The 19,801-nt window shown below is 38.1% G+C and overlaps 2 protein-coding genes across 8 annotated transcripts; one reads left to right on the top strand and one right to left on the bottom strand.

Moving 5' to 3' along the window:
* LOC109712623 (PRA1 family protein E-like) lies at positions 1,795-3,957 on the top strand. 2 transcript variants are annotated; one of them, XR_002216922.1, is made up of 2 exons: positions 1,795-2,790; positions 3,420-3,957. XR_002216922.1 is itself a non-coding variant. In XM_020236296.1 (1 exon), the coding sequence occupies exon 1, from the start codon at positions 2,013-2,015 to the stop codon at positions 2,643-2,645; it is 633 nt and encodes a 210-aa protein (XP_020091885.1). In that variant the 5' UTR covers positions 1,795-2,012; the 3' UTR covers positions 2,646-2,946. The 2 variants fall into 2 exon arrangements, 1 of the variants encoding a protein (XP_020091885.1); XM_020236296.1 differs by lacking the exon at positions 3,420-3,957 and having other exon boundaries at positions 1,795-2,946.
* On the bottom strand, positions 4,070-19,702 carry LOC109712622 (DNA (cytosine-5)-methyltransferase 1B-like). Of its 6 annotated transcripts, none has more exons than XM_020236294.1 (14): positions 19,152-19,702; positions 18,599-18,693; positions 17,414-17,456; positions 11,100-12,567; positions 9,187-10,678; positions 8,517-8,681; positions 8,233-8,431; positions 8,032-8,143; positions 6,764-6,911; positions 6,473-6,670; positions 6,088-6,366; positions 5,835-5,996; positions 4,992-5,210; positions 4,070-4,509 (listed from the first exon to the last, which is right to left on the bottom strand). In XM_020236294.1, exons 3-14 carry the CDS (start codon positions 17,445-17,447, stop codon positions 4,369-4,371), a joined length of 4,617 nt encoding a protein of 1,538 aa, XP_020091883.1. In that variant the 5' UTR covers positions 17,448-17,456; positions 18,599-18,693; positions 19,152-19,702; the 3' UTR covers positions 4,070-4,368. The 6 variants fall into 6 exon arrangements, with proteins under 6 accessions (XP_020091883.1, XP_020091881.1, XP_020091884.1 ...); XM_020236292.1 differs by lacking the exon at positions 18,599-18,693 and adding an exon at positions 17,996-18,096; XM_020236295.1 differs by lacking the exon at positions 18,599-18,693 and adding an exon at positions 18,027-18,096.

Genomic DNA, 19,801 nt, shown 5'->3' with positions numbered 1-19,801 from the left:
TTAGAAAGATAAATGGTCCCCTATATTTGAATGGTGGTAGATTGAAAATATTTAAAATAGTAGATCTAATGACTGAAAATTTATAACTTTCCATATTCATAAGAGGATAATAGTTGGACTCTTGTTTTCATTGATTATTACAATTTATATTATAGTTTTGAAATACACGATGGACTCTTCAAAATCTTTTATATTATGTGTTAATGTATTAACAATATAAAAGAAAGCAAACAGAACCCCCAACTCCCAAGATGTTAGATAATCATATTTTAATTATAATCCAGGAGGCAAAGTTTGATAATTAGGATCCAGGCAGTCTCGAGAGAGGTTAGGTCAGTAGCGAAATGCTGTGCATATTCAATCACACGTGTGTAAGGATTTTTATATTTTAATATTTGAATTTTATATTCTAGTAGGCTTTGATTTGAACACCATGGAAATTAAAAAAGACTCTAATTATGCTTCTTCTTTTTTGATGGAGCATGCAAATCAAAAGATCATGTCGCGCTGTTAAACGTAAGTACAATGTTTGTAGTACGTAATAATAAAACTTTATAATTTATTATTGGATTTTTTTAATAATTAAAAGATAGTAAAATTTGCAACTGAAATGGTCCATATGGAGCATTTTAAGTTTTCCGTAATATTACTTTTATGTTCACTTAACTTAAAAAGATGTAGTAATTTACGTANATGTTGTTAAAATATATTTGATGCACAAACTGATAATGTCATGAAAGTATACAAATTAGTTTTTGAATTTTTTAAATATTTTGATTTATATTTAGCGATGCGGATCATCAGTATAAATGCTATATCATGGGAAATAAATCAATGGTACCCAACTCTATTTATTTTGGCTATTATTCTGGGGTTGGGTGGATTATGTTCTCTTTAGGCTTTTTATCGAATATTTTTTATAACTAATCCTATTAATTTTTATAATTATAAAAATAATTTTTTAAAAAAAATAATTATAAAAATAGACTTTTAAATGCGGTGAATCATTCACCGCATTCATAATTTCTATTTAGCAGTAAAAAAATAATAAAAGCTGTGAACCATTCGTCGTTTTTACCATCGTAAAATTATAATAAAAAGGAAGAAAAAAAAAAGAAAGCGGTGGATGGTTCACCGTTTACCGCTTTTATAAGACTATATCTATAAATAAAATTTTAACAAATTTATTTTTAAAATAAAATTTTAGAAGAGTACTATTGAACTAAAAACCCCCTTTTTAACAAGTATGCATAAAATTTGCCAGAGCACATTGCTGCAGTGCCGACACCAGCTAATAAAAAATAAATAAATATATTTTTTGTAATAAAATTTTCTAATCTATTTGCGAAACATAAAGTGACAATTAATTAAAATCTTTTTCTAAGAAAAATAATATCTATTATATCTTTCAAAACATTAAAATACCTAATATAACTCTGATGGGCTAAAATATTTTTATTAATTTTTGATTTTTTTTAACCCCTAATCTTAAAATTTACTAATAAAATTTAGAATTTAGAGGAATATTTAAAAATGAAAGAATAAATTTATTATATATGTAAAATTCCAAAAATGAAAGGATGAAGCTACTTATTTTTCAACTTTGATAATGCAGAACTGTTTTTAAAATCAAAATATTCTTTTATTTCTTTCTCAAATGTTAGTAAAATATTAAAATAAACAATAAAAATTTTATACAAATAAAAAATAAATTAACATTACCAAATTAGTTTAATTCGAAAATAAGTGAATTTATCACACAAAAATAATTTTGAAAAAAAAAAACCACTGGAAAAAAGAAAAGAAAAGAAAAGAAAGAAACGCCGCCTCGTTCAATTTCCACCGCCCTCGTCGTGAGAACTCGACCAATAGAATTAACACGGGAGTGTTCCCAACCGTCGCCAATCCATGGCGATCTAGGGTTAGGGTTAGGGTTTTGGTACCTTTCTCCTTCCCCATACAAATCCACCGCCTAGGGTGTCTCTCCCCCTTCACCCCCACCCTCTGCGACGATGTCCTCGGCCACGTGGCCCCGCTACGGCACCATCCCCACCTCGCCGGAGGGGCCCTCAGCCGCCGCCGCAGACGCCGACGCCGACGCCGACGCCGACGCCGCCGCGTTCTTCACCCGCGCGAGGGCGCGGGGGAGGGCCTTCGCCGGCGCGACGCGGCCGTGGCGCGAGCTCGCCGACCCCTCGGCGTTCGCGCGCCCCTACAGCTACGGCGAGGCGGTGGAGCGCGCGCGGCGCAACCTGGGGTACTTCCGCTCCAACTACGCCCTCGTCGCCCTCGTCGTCCTCTTCCTCGGCCTCCTGTGGCACCCCGTCTCCATGATCGTCTTCCTCCTCCTCTTTGTCGCGTGGCTCGCCCTCTACTTCTGCCGCGACGCGCCCCTTGTCATCCTCCGCCGCCCCCTCGACGACCGCCTCGTCCTCGCCGCCCTCGCCCTCGCCACCGTCCTCGCCCTCGTCTTCACCCACGTCGGGTTGAACGTGCTCGTCTCGCTCATCGTCAGCGCCGCGATCGTCGCCCTGCACGCCGCGTTTAGGGTTACCGACGACCTCTACATCGAGGAGCAGGAGGCCGCCGACAGGGGGTTGCTCTCCGTCGTCGAGAGCCGCCACGTGCTCCCCCGGGGTGAGTGAGTGATGCTAATGCCCCCTCTCTCTCCTTCTCTGCTAGGGTTTCGGCTCAAGAAAACAGGATCTGGTTAGGGTTTTGACGCAGAGCGAGACCGGATTCTTCGCCGGCGATTTCGGGGTTGCTTCGGGTACCTGCGTAAAAATCGAGGTTTTACTCTCAAACTGATTGCGAATTTTTTCCGGGTTGTTGTTGTGTTTGATGATTTCTAGAGTTTGTTTGTAATTGTTTCAATTTGTTTTTCCTTTTTTGGTTGCAACCGTTTGAATTCGATCACCGTAAAGAAAAGAGGTATTCTTTTGCTTATTGTTGTGTTCTTGCTGTACAACTTTTTGTTTACTCTGTTACATGTTCCAGGATCGATTTTTGAGAATAGTGATTGAATTTTAGAGCACTGATGATGCTTTTTTGTGGTTCCAAAATGTGATTGAAATATCAATGCAACTGTTGTTCTATCCTGTATTGTATGTTACTCTTTTTTAATTGGTGTTGTTATCAGGTTTGCTCTCACCTTGAGAATTCTCTTTCAAAAATGTAATGTAACATATTTTGAATTTGTAAGTAGTCTCTATTTGCATCTGAATATTTGAGAAATCGAAAATCTGCCTAATGTTTAAGCTATAGCTTCGCCTAAGTGATACAGTGACCATTCTAATTCTATGCATATGCCTGCTATTTAGATTATTAAGTTGTTTAAGCACTGAGTTTTGGTTGATGATTTATCCAATTTGACTTATTCTGAGCATGGTAATGAAGGACATGTTTTTTTTTTTTTGTAGATGTCTTTATTGAAAATTCGCACCACTAATTCTGCAATTATGCTATAAAGTAATGATGCAGTTTGAGGGAATGAGATTCGTGGTTATGTTGGACATAGTTATATTAACATATGAAGGGAAATGGTCTTTCGCGCTGTACGCGGAAGATTCCCAATATCATTTGTCAGCTGATGTATACTCTTTTAGTTCTTTATCTTCGTAGCACCTGTTCGATATTATCAAAGTGATTGGAGGTTCCTACATTAACTATTAGGGTGGTTTTGTAATAAGAATTGCCATGCCACTACGGTGTGCCGTTGTGCTAGCACAAAATAGCATGACACGTCAAAGCTGGCGTGCCCTAGCATGCACCCTATTTTATTTGTCAGCACAGTCGACATGGACTTATCTCGGCACAGGTGGCACGTGTTGGCCGTGCTAGACTCTGTTGAATGGCATAACAACTCTTACTATGTAACAAACTGGGGTTAACTATGCAATCAAGACTTTTAAGTGCTTGTGGATTAAGGTTTGCATTACCTCTCTATTTCCCATAATTCTAGTATCTGGTTGATTACTTTGTCCAATTTCTGCTGTATCTACTATGGACAAATACTAGAGGGGCACCCTCAAGCAGTAGAAGCATGGGAAAAAAAAGAGAGAAGAGCACGGAAATAAAGAGCTGCTATTTTTGCAGTATGTCATCTTACAACCATCGAAGATAACAACTATGCCGATTTCCAGGGGTCTCAACTGAATATTTCTTCAAGTTTGTCACACAACAGATGGTTGAGAAGTAAAAGAAAAATTACAACAGGGTTCTGGAGATGTTTCTCAATGTTGTTATCAAGTTTCCAAAATGAGTATAACAGGTATAGGACATGTACAAGAAAGAAGCAGAACCAATGTTGGTGTAATGGCACCACTGAAAAATTAGACAGAGGAGCCCTCCATGCTACAACAAATCCAGTCAGGCTGAAGAACGCTTCGCGTCTATAACTTCCTTCAGTTTCCTCCCCAGCGCGTAGGCGAGAGGAGGCGGCACAGCATTCCCAATCTGCCTATGTTTATTCTGAATGTTGCCTAAGAAACAGTAGCTATCTGGGAAACCCTGCGGAGCATCAAATTAATGCCAAAGAATATGTCAAATAGGCTACAAAAATTTTGCACAGGAATGGTTACTTCCCACGGAAATGATCAATTATCACAGAAAGCCATGTAATGAATGCGAAATATCCACATTTATGCTACTATGAACTTTTTCTGTTGCTAGCATCTTCTTACTGAGTTGTGTAGACAAACTACTACATCGAATAAGATTTCTGCCATTACCACAAAAAATGTGTTAGTGATGACTACTTGCTGCAAGAACATCTGAGTTCTACTGTATTGTTTTTGGTAGCTACATGCATATTCTGAAATAATCTAACATAATCTACAGTACCAACCAGCTCTATTTGCTAAACAACCTTCTTTTAACATCAAGGATAACTACAAATAATTATAAGAATATTACTAAGGACAAATTGAAGGATAACAGAGTTTTAAGGGTTTTGTGGATTAGTTGGTTCAGGAATAGGCAGGGGAGCTTACTTGAGATCGAGCACATTCGCGAACAGTGAGGATGCGATCTTGGTCGGGGTGGAAGCACATGCCGACCTTTCCCATGGGCTGGGGATCTGTAATGGAAGTAGGGAAGTTACCTTCCCAGTCCAACCTTCCGAAAAGTCCCTTCCATTGGTTGTGCCTCTTAGCTGTGTTAGGCAAGCACCATGGTATCAGGTCCACCATTTGCCCTGTGGACAGTTTTACCTGCATTGCATAGAAAAGAGTTGCAATGAATGATATTTCAATTTGGTATCAAACATTTCAACCGAAAAGTCTGGCTGCATGGAGATTTAGCAGAAGTATTGCTTAGAGTCAGAGTCAGAGTCCATAGTAGAAGTAAAATCTCTGAGCCTTCAAATTTAAGCTACAGCTTTTGGAGTTCCAAAAATTCATTTTAACTTCTCACAACAAAAGCTTTTAGATTTCCAAAAGATAGGGCCTAACAAAAACTATAGCACAGAAAGCTTTGACACAGTTTAGTAGATTAGATATAACAAAAGCTAGAAGGTGGAAGCCCATACTCTGAAGGCCTAGAAGCTCATTTCGGCTTCACGTCCAACCAAGAGCTAGATGCTCACACTTTGAAGCCCTATAAGCTCATTTCAACTTTACATCCAACTAAGAGCAAGAAGCTCATACTTGGAAGGCCTAAAAGCTCATTTTGGCTTCACATCCAACAAAGAGATGTATAGATCTTATGCTTTGACAAAGTTTTGACTTTCAGCACTGTTAGAAGAGTAGATAGGTTGTTCGAAAGTGGGGAGAAACACACACTTAATACTTAAAAAGCAGTAGGCATGATATTGATGTTAAAGGACAGAGTTTTACTTTCTCATCTGGCAGGTCACGCCAATCGGCACCCGGACGCTTCGGAATGCGTTGGCACCGAATTAGGTTAAGTTCATTCATTTCTTTAGATATGTGATCGTTCAAGGAGACCATTCTTCCTCTAACTTGCTTCTGGAACCAGGAGATTGGCTCGCTACCATACTATTTTAGCAAAAGAAAAAAAAAGGATTAGCACAATGAGAATGAGATATGAGACATTCACGTAGAAACTAATCAAAGGTAGAAACTTTACATCAATGGTAGGTTTAGAAGCTCCGTTCTCTACAGGGGGAAGATCACCAATTGTATCCCTTACAGTGACAGACCGAAAAGGAGCCCCTCCAGCGGTGCTCCGAACAGCAACGTAGTGCACATCACCAGGCATCGATATTTTGAGCTCAGGGGCAGAAAAGACATGCATAGGCTCCGGCCATTCCGGAAGGGCTTCGTCCGGAGCAGCTGCCCAGATGAAAGCTCTTTTCCTTGACTGCGAAACGCCATAAGCGCCAGCTTCTAGAATCCCAAACCGAACCTAAACAAGCACAAGCAGGCTCATAATGGTGCAATTTACTGAAAATATTCGGTATTAAGTGATTAAGAAGTAAAGATGGTGTAATTGCAAGGAAGAAGATTCAAACCTGATATCCCATCTCCAAGAGTGAAGCAAGAGTTAGTCGGAACGTCTGGCCTTTGTTGAAAGAAACAAAGGTTCTAACGTTCTCCAAAAGAAAGTACTTGGGACGGAAATATTCAGCAAAAGATAGGAACGCCAAGATCATCTCACATTGAACTTTACTCCAAGTGCTTTGGTTAAATCTGTTCATCCCAGAAAATCCCTGAAATGAAAAATGTGATGATTAAAAGGTAAGCAAAAAGATCATATAAGCTAAATGCTAGAACAGTATGTGTACACAAAGGTAAATAAGGACCTGGCATGGAGGTCCTCCATTGATAAACTCTACTTGACCAGGCACTGGCAGATTCTTAATCTTTTCTTCGTCGAGCTTAGCTGCTAGTTCAGCAGCCTCAGTAGTTGAAATACAGTCATCAACATCCCCACACTTCTCCATAATAGCTCTACAGGAGCATTATTCAAGAACACAGTAACATTATCACAAGTTTGGCATTGAAGATAAGAGTTGGGGAAAGCTGTGAATTCCGCAAAAGTTTCGTCTTACTGGGTAAAAAATAATAAATAAATAAAAATCAAAGTACTTGAGTTAATGAAACATAAATATATGACAATGCACTAAATAGCGGCCATGGCAGGCGCTAAGGCGAATTTTCGTGCTTGCCGCCATGCTTTTTGCATAGCGCCTCTCCATGGCGTTTTGGCACAAAGCGGGCTGCCATGGTGAATGTCGACCGCCATGGAGGCATGCCATATAGCGGTTAAAAGATGTCCGCTTTGTGCTAATGGGTTGAAAACCTGTTTTCTGAATGGGTTTTAAAACCCCAACCCAAGAACTTTCTAAAGGGTTTTCATAAAAGGGTCGAACACCTCTGAAGATTAAATATTGTACTCTAGCGATGACCGCCTCCTCTTCTTCTTTGCCAAGTGCATACTAATATGTTTACTCTTTCAATTACTCTTTTGATGCTATGTCGAAATTAAGTTATTGTGATCTTCATTATGCCACAACCTTTTAGTGTTGTTATTTTAGACCTTATGTTTTCTTACTTTATATTTATCTATGGGATTGAGTAGTACATTAGTAATAAATTAGTAATATATAGTATTAAAAATTCAAGTCTACCATTGGTACATAGCGCCCGCCATTTTCGCCCGCTATCCGTGATCCCTTGTGAAGACCCCTAACCGCTACGTGCCCACCATGCGCCATTTAGAGCATTGATATATAATACTAGAAACATATATATGTAAAGCTTTTTTATATAGTCGTGTTATCTCCTTTCATTTTCAGAACATATAGAAGTTAAAAACACAAGAATAAGTCATTTTTGGCCATCAGTAATTATGACTTGGATGAATAATATGAATAGTTGAAAACACAAGATTATTGATAGTTTATTGTAATTTTTGTGCCAACCTTCATGAACTAGAGAATAATTCAGCAAATATTCATCCGACCTAATGTCAGCAAAATCATCATGAAAATTTCCAATAAAAATTGGACAATTTGTAACAAAGCTTAACAAACCAGAGAGAGAGAGAGAGAGAGAGAGAGAAGCTGACCTTAGAATCACATTGCAATTATCTACGAACATCAACGTTTCTGGATGGTTTTCACCAAAAGCTTCTCCGGCTGGCTGTTCATATTCAATCGCCCATTTTGTAAAGGAGATACCTACAAATCTAATTATTAGAACAAGGAGCCATACAATGGTTTATATAAAGGTAAAATTCTGCCAAAGCTTCACATGATGAAGGTCATACCAGATTGCTGCAAACCCTCTGATAGCCCTCCACAACCAGCAAAGACATCGAGAGTTTTCAATCGGTTTTCTTGTGGTACATCTGTCCATTTGTCTGAATTATTTTTGTCACTTTCACAAACCCCCTTTCCCTTGTTCTTTCTCGAATTAGTGTTAGCTAACTTCTGTGTCGGAGACGAGAGTTTAATATTGGCAGACAACTGCAAGTATATTTTCCAGGCAATCAGAGGACTAAACTTACTAAAGAACCTATGCAGTTAATTTGGTAAATAAATCAGGAAGTACCTGCTTGAGAGATCCAGTTTGAGGATTGTAAGAATATTCACAGAAGAATATATGATCCATAATCAACGGGAGCTCCAAAGTTGGAAGGTTGTTTTTCTTTCTAATCTCACACTTCCCATCTATCATCGCCACTGGCACAGTTACTATGTCTTCACTGTAATACACCTGGATGATTCCACCAAAAAGTTAATAAAATACAGTCCAATGCCATTAAAAAGGAAGAATAATCACATGGAAGACACAACTTTCCTTTTGCAGTAGATCCGCATTTACTGGAAAATGTATGTCTCACAAATTTGTCCATGCATAATCATCTATTTTATGTATTAACATATGTATCCCAGTAATATCTGGATTCTCTTATGTAACCCTCTAATGTGTAGTTTCTTAAAAAAAATTAAAAAAAACCTTTAGTTGGATAGCCATCTAATTCATGGTGTAAGTTGGGGGAAAAAAAATTGAAAGGGATGCCTCTGTAAGTTCAAGGGTATTTATGTAAGAAATTAGCAAATACGAATACTCAGATTGGCACGTATATACATGTAATTAGATAATCTTGCAGCGGTATATTAATATATAAACATCTTATAAAGGAATACCTAAAAAAAGAACACATGTATATTAATATATAAACATCTTAAAAAGGAATATCTGAAAAAAGAACACATACTTCTCTAATATCAGAGGAGTAAGCTTTTGCAGCTGAAACATCTTCAGGCCTGTAGAATCTCCTCACTTTGACCTTTGTTGATGACAGACTAGCTTGTTTAGAACCCGCAGAAGCCTCAATCTCCAGCAAATGACACACCACATAGGCTCTTAGACCCACATTTCTGCCAGCCTTAAACGTGCCACGGGCCTCCTCCTCATCAGCAAAAAATTGAGGTCTAACATACAGAAAGTCATGAAGACTGTACTCTATCTTTTTATAGACAAAGCTAGTCTTGGAGATTACTTTAAACTCATCCCTACCCAGCTCTTTTTGTTTGCAAGAGTAGCATTCACCACTTCCAATACCCAAACTATCATACGGAAGGGCAAAGAAAGCACCTCTCTCAGGCCAGTATAAACTTTTACAGTAGTATTCCGTAGGCAATCCTTTCTTCTTTCTCTCTTCAGCTCTTGCTCTATCCATCTTGTCCGCAATAGTATTCTCCTTTCTATGCATGTGCCCCCAGGGCAACAATCGAATATTTACAGTTATAGATTCTTTTACATCTCCTAATTCAAAGTCCATGCATTCATTGGTTAAGAAAACCTCCCTCCCGTTCGCTGCATTTCCAAGAACAGTCTGTGACCCTCTCTTCATTGTCCTGCCATGAGCCATTTTCGTGCCGTCATTTTTTTCGTACATGAACTCCACTAGTAGCATAGGCACTTCTTCTGATTCATCGGTTTCTACAGTCACCACCCTGCCAAGAGCAATTTCAACTCCATGAACAATAGCACATTTATAAAGATTTTCACCCGAAACCATTTTCCCGATTGGTTCTTCCTCCCACTTTATTTCCTTGTTATTGGATCTGGATTTTCTTGTCTGACAGGATGGCTGAACCTTCAAAGTCTTCTCCTCTTGAACTGATATTTCATCCTCTTCAACCTCATCCTCCTCATTCTCTTCTTGTTCCTCTTCAATTTCTTTTGCTTCATTCCCTCCACCCTCTTTTGAACCCTCTGGGAAATAATTTGAGTAATAATCTCCCCATATCCTATTGATCAGCTTTGTGGTGGTAGCACGCATCACTTTTCTTTTTGATAATATAGGGCCCATTGAAGCACTTGGGTTTAAGTTTGCCCCTTTCTGCACCAAAACTTTTTTCTTCATTAGCAGCTTTGTGTGCCGTCGCTCCTCCATCTTGACCGCCAGACCAGTGACAAAGGCAGATTTGCGGATAGTATCATCTGGATATTCAGCAAATTGCTGAAGAATAATTTGCCCATGTACAACAATGTATCTCTCAACCAGGGCTAAATTTGAAGATATATACGCCGGATGTCCTTTGTCAAACTCTGAAACTTTCTTAACCACATCAGCAAAAGAAAGCCTTGAAACCCGGCTTTGTTCTTTCAACAGGGTAATGATACTTATAGCAAGCCTTGCAGTTTTAAGTACTGGTTCATACCATGGAGCATACTGTTTTGTGGGTTTCTCTAGCCTGTACCTGTAATGAGCTAGTATGCATAAGTATTAAGAATATGCAGAATATTTAAGCATTACAGATTAAGAAAATTCTTCCCGATACTAGCATTGTATGTAACTAAAGATATTAAGATGCAAAAGTGTCAAGCATGAAGCGTATCAAAGCGGACTAGCAGGGCTACTAATATATGCATTGGCCATATCTGGACTTTCATGCTCATATAAAAAACTGATAAATATGCATCAACTCAAAAAAAAAAAAGAAAAAGAAAAAGGAGGTAGTATTCTCAATCGCCATAAGCAAAGAGGTGCCATAACCTTGGATCAGAGTTCCCTATAAGAATTAAGCTATGTTACTCAGTTGTTTTCTTTCCATTTTTTTCTTGCGTAGGGATATTTTTGGGTAGCACTGAAAAGAGAGAAATATAAAAGAGAAATATTACCAGGCCACGTCGGTTCTAACAGAAACGAAAATCATTGAAGACCCAAACTCTATCATCCACTCTTTGATTGAGCTTAGATAAACTGGAACGCCTCCAACATCAAGTTGATCGGATGAACTTGAACCAGACTGAGCTAGGTCAGTCTCTAAACAGAACCCACTGCCATCATCCTCTCTCATACAACCAGAACCAAAGATCATCACATCAATTTCTGCACAGGGTTTCATTGGGATGAGTTCTAAGGAAATAAGCCTCGAATCAGAATTATACAGAGCCCAGTTGTTAAGAACTCTTCTCGGAAGATCAGGATAGATACTATCACTGTCAAAGATGTACTCATCCATTTCTTCAACGGAGGGTTTATAATATGCAGGTAGAGGATAGTCATTAGCAATCTCTGCTTCACTAATCTTAATGTAGACATTCTTTTGGGAATTTGACCCACGGCGGCTTCTCTGCTGCTTCATAAGCTTCCACTCTTCTTCCTCTTGCAACAGTCTGGCCAATTTCGCATCTTCATCCTCAATTGTCTCTTCCTTTTCTCCATCCTTGATCTTCAAACTCCCATTTGAGACACTTGGATTAAACTTGTTGAAATCTATTCTATTTCTACATTCATCTCTTAGAGCAAGAAGAGCCGGCATAGTGGCTAAAGGCACGTCGTTGTTCCCTGATGTCTCATCCAATCCAATTAGCTGGTTATATATGAACTCGCCAAGAGAGATGATAAAATCTTTACTGATTGATCCACTCGAACTCTTATGTCCACTCATGGAACGGACAACCCCAGCAAGTAATTCTTCAAGGCTCATATCAGGATTGCCACCAGTCGATCTTGCTAATTTTCTATAAATTTCAATACAAACCCGCGCCTTCTCGAAAAAATGATCATAGAAAATCTTATAGCTGCTTGCTGGTTTTACACATTCATAGTCGGCAGTTTCAGTTGAAATCCAAACAACCGGTGAACCTTCATCATATCCAGAAATTGCCCAAGATTCAATTCGTCCAAATCCTATACATTTCACTCCTCTTTCTTTCTCTTTTTCCAAATTATCATCCATGGGCATAATCAAAGCAGTAATGAAAAAATCATTGATTTCAGACATCTCAAACGGCTGTGGGTTTCCGTCAGCATCGTGCAAGATGAAATCTATTAGTTTCCTACAGGGTGGAGGATCTTCTGGGCCTAGTTTGGTTAATTCCACAGCAACTATTTCTTCATCCTCAACACGATTTTTCTTGGTATTGATTAATGTGGACTTTTCGGACAATCGGAGAGATTTCTCCTTGAAGTTAGAACATGCAGCAGCTCTCTTTGGCCTCTTGGAGACTATAGGCTCTTCATCATTTTTTATTCTGTTCGCATGATTTTCCTTTAAATCTGTTGGTGTTTTATGTTCCGTTTTGGCATCATCTGTAATTTTTTCTTCACTTTTTGGCAGTTTTCCTCTACCTCTCTTCTTACCTGAAATAGCCATTAGCATGTTGAACGCTATGATGGTAATGAAACAAAAGGAAACATGATAAAAGAAGAGACAACTACTACAACATGAACAGAGTTTCTACAAAATAAAGAGAAGATTTACATGAAAGAAAAGTTGGTCCACAAAATCTAAGAAAGCACCACAGCAAGTCTAGAAAAAGAAAAGGCAAATGTAGGGAATACAATTAATAGATAATCAGGAAAGAAAAATCAAACAAAGAAAGAGGTAATGGTGGTAAAGGACCTAAAGGTAAACGACACAAATGTGCATAACAAATAACTATTCTCTCTCAACAGAAGAAAATAGTGAGAATAAAATTAGAAAGGACAAACATTACACTGTTTTTAAAAATAGAAACAAAATTAAAAATAAAATAAATCTTGTTACCTCTAGAGGAGCAAGACAAAGCAAACCAAAATCTAACGATGTAAGAAAGCTTCATAAATAAAGTAATCATAGCAGCACAATTAATATAAGTTGATAGTGTAATAGCAAATGAAGATTAATGCTAAATAACCAACAATATAGCTTAATTAATTACAACTAATCTCCATTGTCGACAAAGCCAACATAGAGCTAACTGGTTGAAAAACGATGCTATTGCAAGATCCAAAACAAGGTCTAAGTTGTTTCTACTGCTGCCACAGCTTTTTCTGGGGATAGTAGTGGAAGGAGATTTATAAAACAGGATTAATTGATCCAGTAAGTGCGGAGATGATAATCAAAGTACTTTACTCAAGAAAACTCTACAAAGTTCTTTGCCAAATAAGGAGAGAAACAAGTAAAAGCTCCATATACGATAATAACTAGAATGTATTCTTTGAAAAGAAAGACTTAATTTTGCCAATATCTTAAATCTGGATAGTCTGACTTCTGAGATCCAAGTATCAAGCACATGTCTATCCTATGAAGCCATATCTAAAGAGCTTGTACCCACAAAAAGTTTACATGTTCCCAACTTTTTAGCATCGATAGGAAGTAATGCTAGAATAATTATCAAAAGATAACAAGAATATATGTACAAAGAAGTGTCATGAAGGCCACATTTTTCCATAGTTGAAGCATCCATGTCTACACAGGAAGATGACAAGGAATGACAAGACATATTTGGGAAATACCAGCAAATTTTTGGTAATTTGTGGGAGTATGGCCCTTGGATTAAGTTGACGTTGCACATTCCCAGTGCCTATCAGAAACTAGCATGGTATGTGCCTGCACTTGGCAGATTAGCCATTGGCACGAACCACATAATCATTGTCAATTCAATATGAGTTTATTTGGAGCACCACGAAAACTGACCATGCCAATCAGTCCACCATAGCATAGAAACGTGTCACACCAAGGCATTTCACTGCCAGTTTTGGTTTAAACAAAGAACTGTCATGCCATGGCAGAAAACTCTGCCAAGTCACAGTCGGCGTAGTTATGCTGCAGTACGCGTTATGCCAACACGTGGCACGCAGGTACTTGCATGCCACCTGAATGCAGCCACTCCACTGGCAAGCCTTTGGGACAAGCTTTTGGGTCTTTTATGCTCCTAACGCATTCTAATTGCTCCAAAATACTTTGTTGGAGCCATATGGTTAAAGTGCAATATTTCTCAAGTTGTATAGTATCTTTGTATTATCATGCTTCTTCGCATATATTTTGTACGGAAATTCACATATGTAACTAGGCCATGATATGTAAAATAGTTGTAAATCAAATATTTCTGAAGAGTGAAGCATTCATGTCGCTAATTGGAATTAACTCTAGTATTCAATTTTGGAATTTCAACATAATTAGGGAGAAATAGGAATATATTTGAAGTACTAACTTTCCATGCCACAATTAAAAGGAATAACCATGTAAGTTCAAAAAGGAACCCTGCGAACATCGGTTGCTGCCATCACACTACATGATGGTCAGCACATGTCATCTTTGGTTGAGACCAATCAATTCTTTCCAAAATTGTCACACCACACTTTTATATTGCTCATGGGCGAGTCAATCACGAGGCATTCTTATCCGCACATTGTAAGCTTTCTTCGAAAGAAAGTCGAATCATTTTACTTGCTTTCAAATTTGGAGAGTTTTGAAAACCAAGTGATTGAAGCCAAAGCTCTGGTAAACTTCTATTTTCAATTTTTTTTCCAACTTTGGATACTCTATCTACACTAAAACTTTGATCTTGCAGAAACTTTTCATTCAACTGAAGTTATTTCTATTTAGGAAGTTAGTTTTCTATCCACAATTTCCTACTTGGAATAGCCTTTTCCAATGATTTTAAGTGTCGAGGCACAAGGCCATGCCAAGTACTTGCAGGCACAGTATGACACAGTTCCATGCAGTACCAATATGTGCCGTGAGACAATACATGCATACGGACAACACTTTGGCGTGGAAAACTTATTTTCTTTGGCACTGGTATATTGCTCTTAATCTATTTTTTATCAAATTTTTGTACTCTATTGATACAAGTACTTGCTACTTCAAAAAAAAATGAGCAGTGTCATTGGTATGGTACCATCGGCATGGTGATCATTACGAGGGTTATATCGTATTTGTACCTTGTTTGCCATATGGCATGGTAGGCACTGCCCATGCCAGCAAACACTTGAATCCTTGATCTTTTCATCAAATTTTCCAACAACTTAAAACTATATTGTTTATTTTATTACGATCGAAGTACTCTTTTCATGTGTCATTCTCCACATCACACAAAAACCATACTTATACACCATAACAAGTTATAAATGTAAAATCATGGATTGTTGAAGACCTGAAGTTTATTGTTTTCTCATTTGAATTTAAAATCTTACAGGTTTATCTAATTTTCGATTAGTATTTCGAATCATCTACAATGTTATCAACACAAAATCACCAAAGCATAATGGCTTAATGTGAAATCAACAAAACTGCTACTGATGAAGCATATTATTTTGGAAGTAGACTCAAACCGAGTTTTCAAACATTATTCATATCCCAATGGAGACATGTGAAAAAGTTTTTTTTTCAGCTATTCTTTGCGAAATTCCAAAAATAACATTGATGTGACATCATAATCAGTGTCGTTATCAGCCTACAAGCTTATTACGCTGAATATGTGGTACAAGGTTGTACTGACAACTTTTTCACCAAGACAAGTCTACTCAAGATTGAGATAGTAACACCCAGATATTCACATTTGAGCTATCTTCAAGTTTCGTATTAATGTTTGAGGTTCATCTTCAGTGAACCATAGCAAAGGAATTTTTGTTCTGCATGAAGTATACAGTATGTTAGGTTACTTAATTCTCTGAAGAAAAGAAACAAAATGGAGGAAATCTAGTTTCACTTCATTTGTGCCTTCAGTAGGAGAAACTTTTGCTGGGTCACTTCTAGGTTGCATGAGCTTAATCATTGAAGTAGATTACAGTCCAACTGGTCCGATAATATCGAAACGCACACTCTTGCTAGCTAGATGCAGCATTCGCCTAATATTCTATAAGCCTTCTATAAATTGGCTTGTGCTCTCCTTGATCCCTTGTAATGTCAAAGATGCTTGAATGATGATGAAGGCGATAATGATGATGGATCCATTTGAGAATGGATTTCACCATTTGAGTAATGTATAACACTCTCATTTGCAAAAGGTGAAAAAAAGGAAGAACATTGATGGCTACACGATTTAGTTCTTTCCATAAGAGGCTTAAGAGCAATATCTATTCGCAATTTAACGAAAGAAATGACCTATTTCAGAACCATAGTTGAGAATGAACTAAAATGCCAAACAATCCCAGTAATTTCGATCCTCTTGACGCAGTTGCTAAATGACCAAAAATAGAATCTTTTGTTCTGTGTTCACTGTTCAGATGCTATATTTAATTGCAAGTGACCTCTTGAAGAAGTTACTCTCTTCCTATTAACTCTTAAAGCAATGACTTGTGCACGTCTGGAATTAGGACCGAGTATTAATGGGCTTCTTTGAGACAGTCTTGATCTTAGTGCTTGCTCTACTAGGAGATAAAAATCCAGAAGAGAAACTTAATATGGTTAGTTACTTCTAGGAAAACTGATGGCAATCACTGGTAATTGCTGGCAATATGTATTCAAATGTCAGTCCAAGCCATGTATAAACCTTGAAGCCCTACTTTGCTCAGTTTTTCCCTAGCTGGCTAAGAATTTCCAGGGGAAAAAAAGAAGAAAGAAAAGCTTAGTTACTTCTATACCACAAAATAACTAAACTACGCTATCATCTTGACGGATTTTTCATTGCTACAGGTCATATGTTAAGACTAAAAATGTCAACTAACAGGCCATAAGCTAAGACCTAAAATGTCAGCTAACATAAGGCCTGAGCAGGATCCAACTGGAGCAAAATTGATGACGCATGGCATTGAAAAGGCAGCTTTGAACAATTTTGATGCAAAAGACTCACTGTGGACAAATCTGACATCTCTAAATTCTCACACTGGTCTTCCTGATTCTGATATTTGTCTTACCTTAGTACTATCTTCATAACTTGGCACGTCGCTACAAGTTACAACATACATAGCCAAATACAATTGTATCAGTTAGCTTGCACCATCTATAGAAGGTATTAACTACTGTGCATAGGCCAAGAAACAAACAATTCACGCTTTACTCTATTACAATTAAAAAGTTACAAGAAAGCTATATATTTCATTCGTACAAAATAGAAGGATTGTTCTGATAAGTGCAGCACAGGCATTTTCAATTATCACGAAAACCTAAAGTTGCTCTTAAGGACCCTAAACAAAAGTTCCCTTTGCTACTTTCTGCAATAACAGAGATACATGTTAAGATGAATGTGTAAGTTCGAACAAATCTTTCAAAAAATCAAACCTGTTGACTCTGCAGAACCAGGATTCCTTGCCATTCTCGCCCCCTGTATGGTTTTAGAATAACCAAAAAAACTGAATGTCAACAATTATTTTTCAAATTCAAAATGGAAAAAAATAACCAAAAAATAAGGAACAAGAATGAAAGCATGCAAATAGCCAAATAGGACTACTACCTACATCTTCTAATTTACAAGGTTAATGAGGCACAATTACTCATGCAAGGAAAGTGAAAGGTGGTTAAACTTTTAGACAGAAGCTTAAAATGTAATTCATATAAATGCGCATAGATATGTGTTAAGTTCGAGCAAGCAACATGTATGGGATTTCCTATAAGTTTAAAAGGATTGCAACATATCAGGTGATAATTAAATTTGCTATTGAATGATTATACTGAAATTTCAAGACAATGTTTTATTTTTATGAACCAATACTATACATGCTAAATGGGCCGAAATACAACAAAACGTACTTCTAATTTTATTGTCAAAATGAAAGGCTAATATCACCAAATCAAGTGACAAAGAAGAACTAGGATATGGGAAGTACAACTCCAGATGGGCAGATGTATATTGTAGATAAGTACATGCTCAGGTAACAAAGTGGAAGAAAAGAACATTTAAGTGTCAGCTGTCTCAAGGTAGGTACTATCCTTTGCGCCTAGATAACTATATGATCCAGGATTACCTATAAGAAATAGAAAATAATCAGTTTCTTAGGCGCATGACCTTCATGAGAAATGATTTATTTTACACTATGGACCAACCACCATACAAGACATCCGTAAACTGGCAATCAGGAAAAAAAAAGAACAAATGTAGTAAGAAATACAATTTCACAAAACCAATAAACAAAAGGATGAAGAACCATAAAAAACCCCTTTATCTTCTACTATTACTTTGTCATTTCCAGTAATTGCCTCATTCATCACTAGTACGAAAGATCATCACTAGTACGAAAGAACATGGTAACTTTGACCATAGAGGAAAAAGAGTCTCTTTGTGAGGATAGAAGATCTTCTTCAACAAAAGTACATATGAAGGTACAGAGCCCCCTAATCAACAAAACTAACAAAAGATCCTTCATAAAACCTTCATAACCAAAAAAGGAACATAGTGAACCACCACTACGTAGAGAAAAAGATGAAATGAAGGATTTAGAGGAGGAAAAATAAAGGAAAGGGCTATACCCTTCACACTATTCTCCTCCCAATTAGAGATTCTTCAAATTCTTCTCCACTTGTCTCTTTCTTTATTGACCAAAAATCAAACCACTCAAGATCATCTACAAAAGCAGCAACTTTACTAAATATGAATAGATCAAAGTGCCCAAAAGCTCAAAATTCTCATGGCAAGCAACAAAGAGTACATTTAGTATGATTACAAACCAAAAAAAAAGAACCCCGACCTATCGACTAAAATCAAACAACTTAAGATCATCTACAAAAGAAGCAATTTCACTAAACATGAACAGATCAAAGCCCCCTAATGCTCAAAATTCGCCTCGCACGCAACAAAGACGACTTTTTTCATGCTCACTAATTAAAAAAGAAACAAAAAAATAGAACTCTCTACCAACTCCCTCTTGACGAAAAACAGACCAACAACTGCGAGACCAAATTTACTCGCAAACATAAATCAACTTCTTTCCAAAGCAACTCTCCCGGATTTATGCTTCCAATTTCCCCAAACAAATGCAATCAGATCGGACAGAAAAGAGAGATGCGGCAGCGCGTTGCTCACCGATCGGTCGGCTCCGCGACGAAGCCGATCGCCGCCGCCAACAGCCGCAGAGCGCCCTAGAGAGCGAGAGAGGAGAAGGGGACAGGTGTGGAGAGAGAGAGAGAGAGAGAGAGAGAGAGAGAGAGAGGGGATGCGTACAAAGGATGCGTTATATTTTGTACGCACACGGAGAAGGAAAGGAGGGGAGAGAGGAGAGAGGGGGTTTGGAGAGGGGGAGAAGTAGGGTTTCGCCCCAGCGCACGTGGCGGGGGCGCGAGCGAGCGAGAGAGAGAGAGAGAGAGAGAGAGAGAGAGAGAGAGAGAGGTGTGAGGGGTGGGGGAGAGGGGGTGGGTTTTTGGCGGGAGCGAAACGTATTTGAGAACCCAAAAAGGGAGAGAGGAGAGAAACGTGAATTGTGAGAGAGAGAGAGAGAGAGAGAGAGAGAGAGCAAAAGCAGGTGGTGAGGAGGGAGGGGTGGGGATGGGGTGGAATTTGAAAACTACTCGTCTCCCGGGCTCCCAATTTCACCCCAAATTTTTATCTTCTTTGGTACTGAGATAGAGAGAGAGAGAGTGAGAGAGGAGCTTCACTCCCACTTCTACTTGTTGCAGCAGTAGTTTTATACACTGCTATTTTTCTACCCTAGAGCCATTGAGTAAAAGGGCACGCCG

Source organism: Ananas comosus, linkage group 7 (genome assembly GCF_001540865.1).
Source record: "Ananas comosus cultivar F153 linkage group 7, ASM154086v1, whole genome shotgun sequence".
In the NCBI taxonomy this organism is placed as follows: Eukaryota; Viridiplantae; Streptophyta; class Magnoliopsida; order Poales; family Bromeliaceae; genus Ananas; species Ananas comosus.
Note: the sequence above shows the minus strand (reverse complement) of the source record. Positions and strands in the feature narration are given on the sequence as shown.

Bases quoted from the DNA above. Each gene is read 5' to 3' on its own strand.
- LOC109712622 (XM_020236290.1), bottom strand. From the start codon at position 19,043: ATGTTTGCGAGTAAATTTGGTCTCGCAGTTGTTGGTCTGTTTTTCGTC. The intron at 6,671-6,763 runs GTCCTTATTTAC...TTTTCATTTCAG, and splicing joins ATGGAGGACCTCCATGCCAG to GGATTTTCTGGGATGAACAG. The intron at 5,211-5,834 runs GTAAAACTCTGT...TATGCAATGCAG, and splicing joins GTGACCTGCCAGATGAGAAA to GTAAAACTGTCCACAGGGCA.
- LOC109712623 (XM_020236296.1), top strand. From the start codon at position 2,013: ATGTCCTCGGCCACGTGGCCCCGCTACGGCACCATCCCCACCTCGCCG.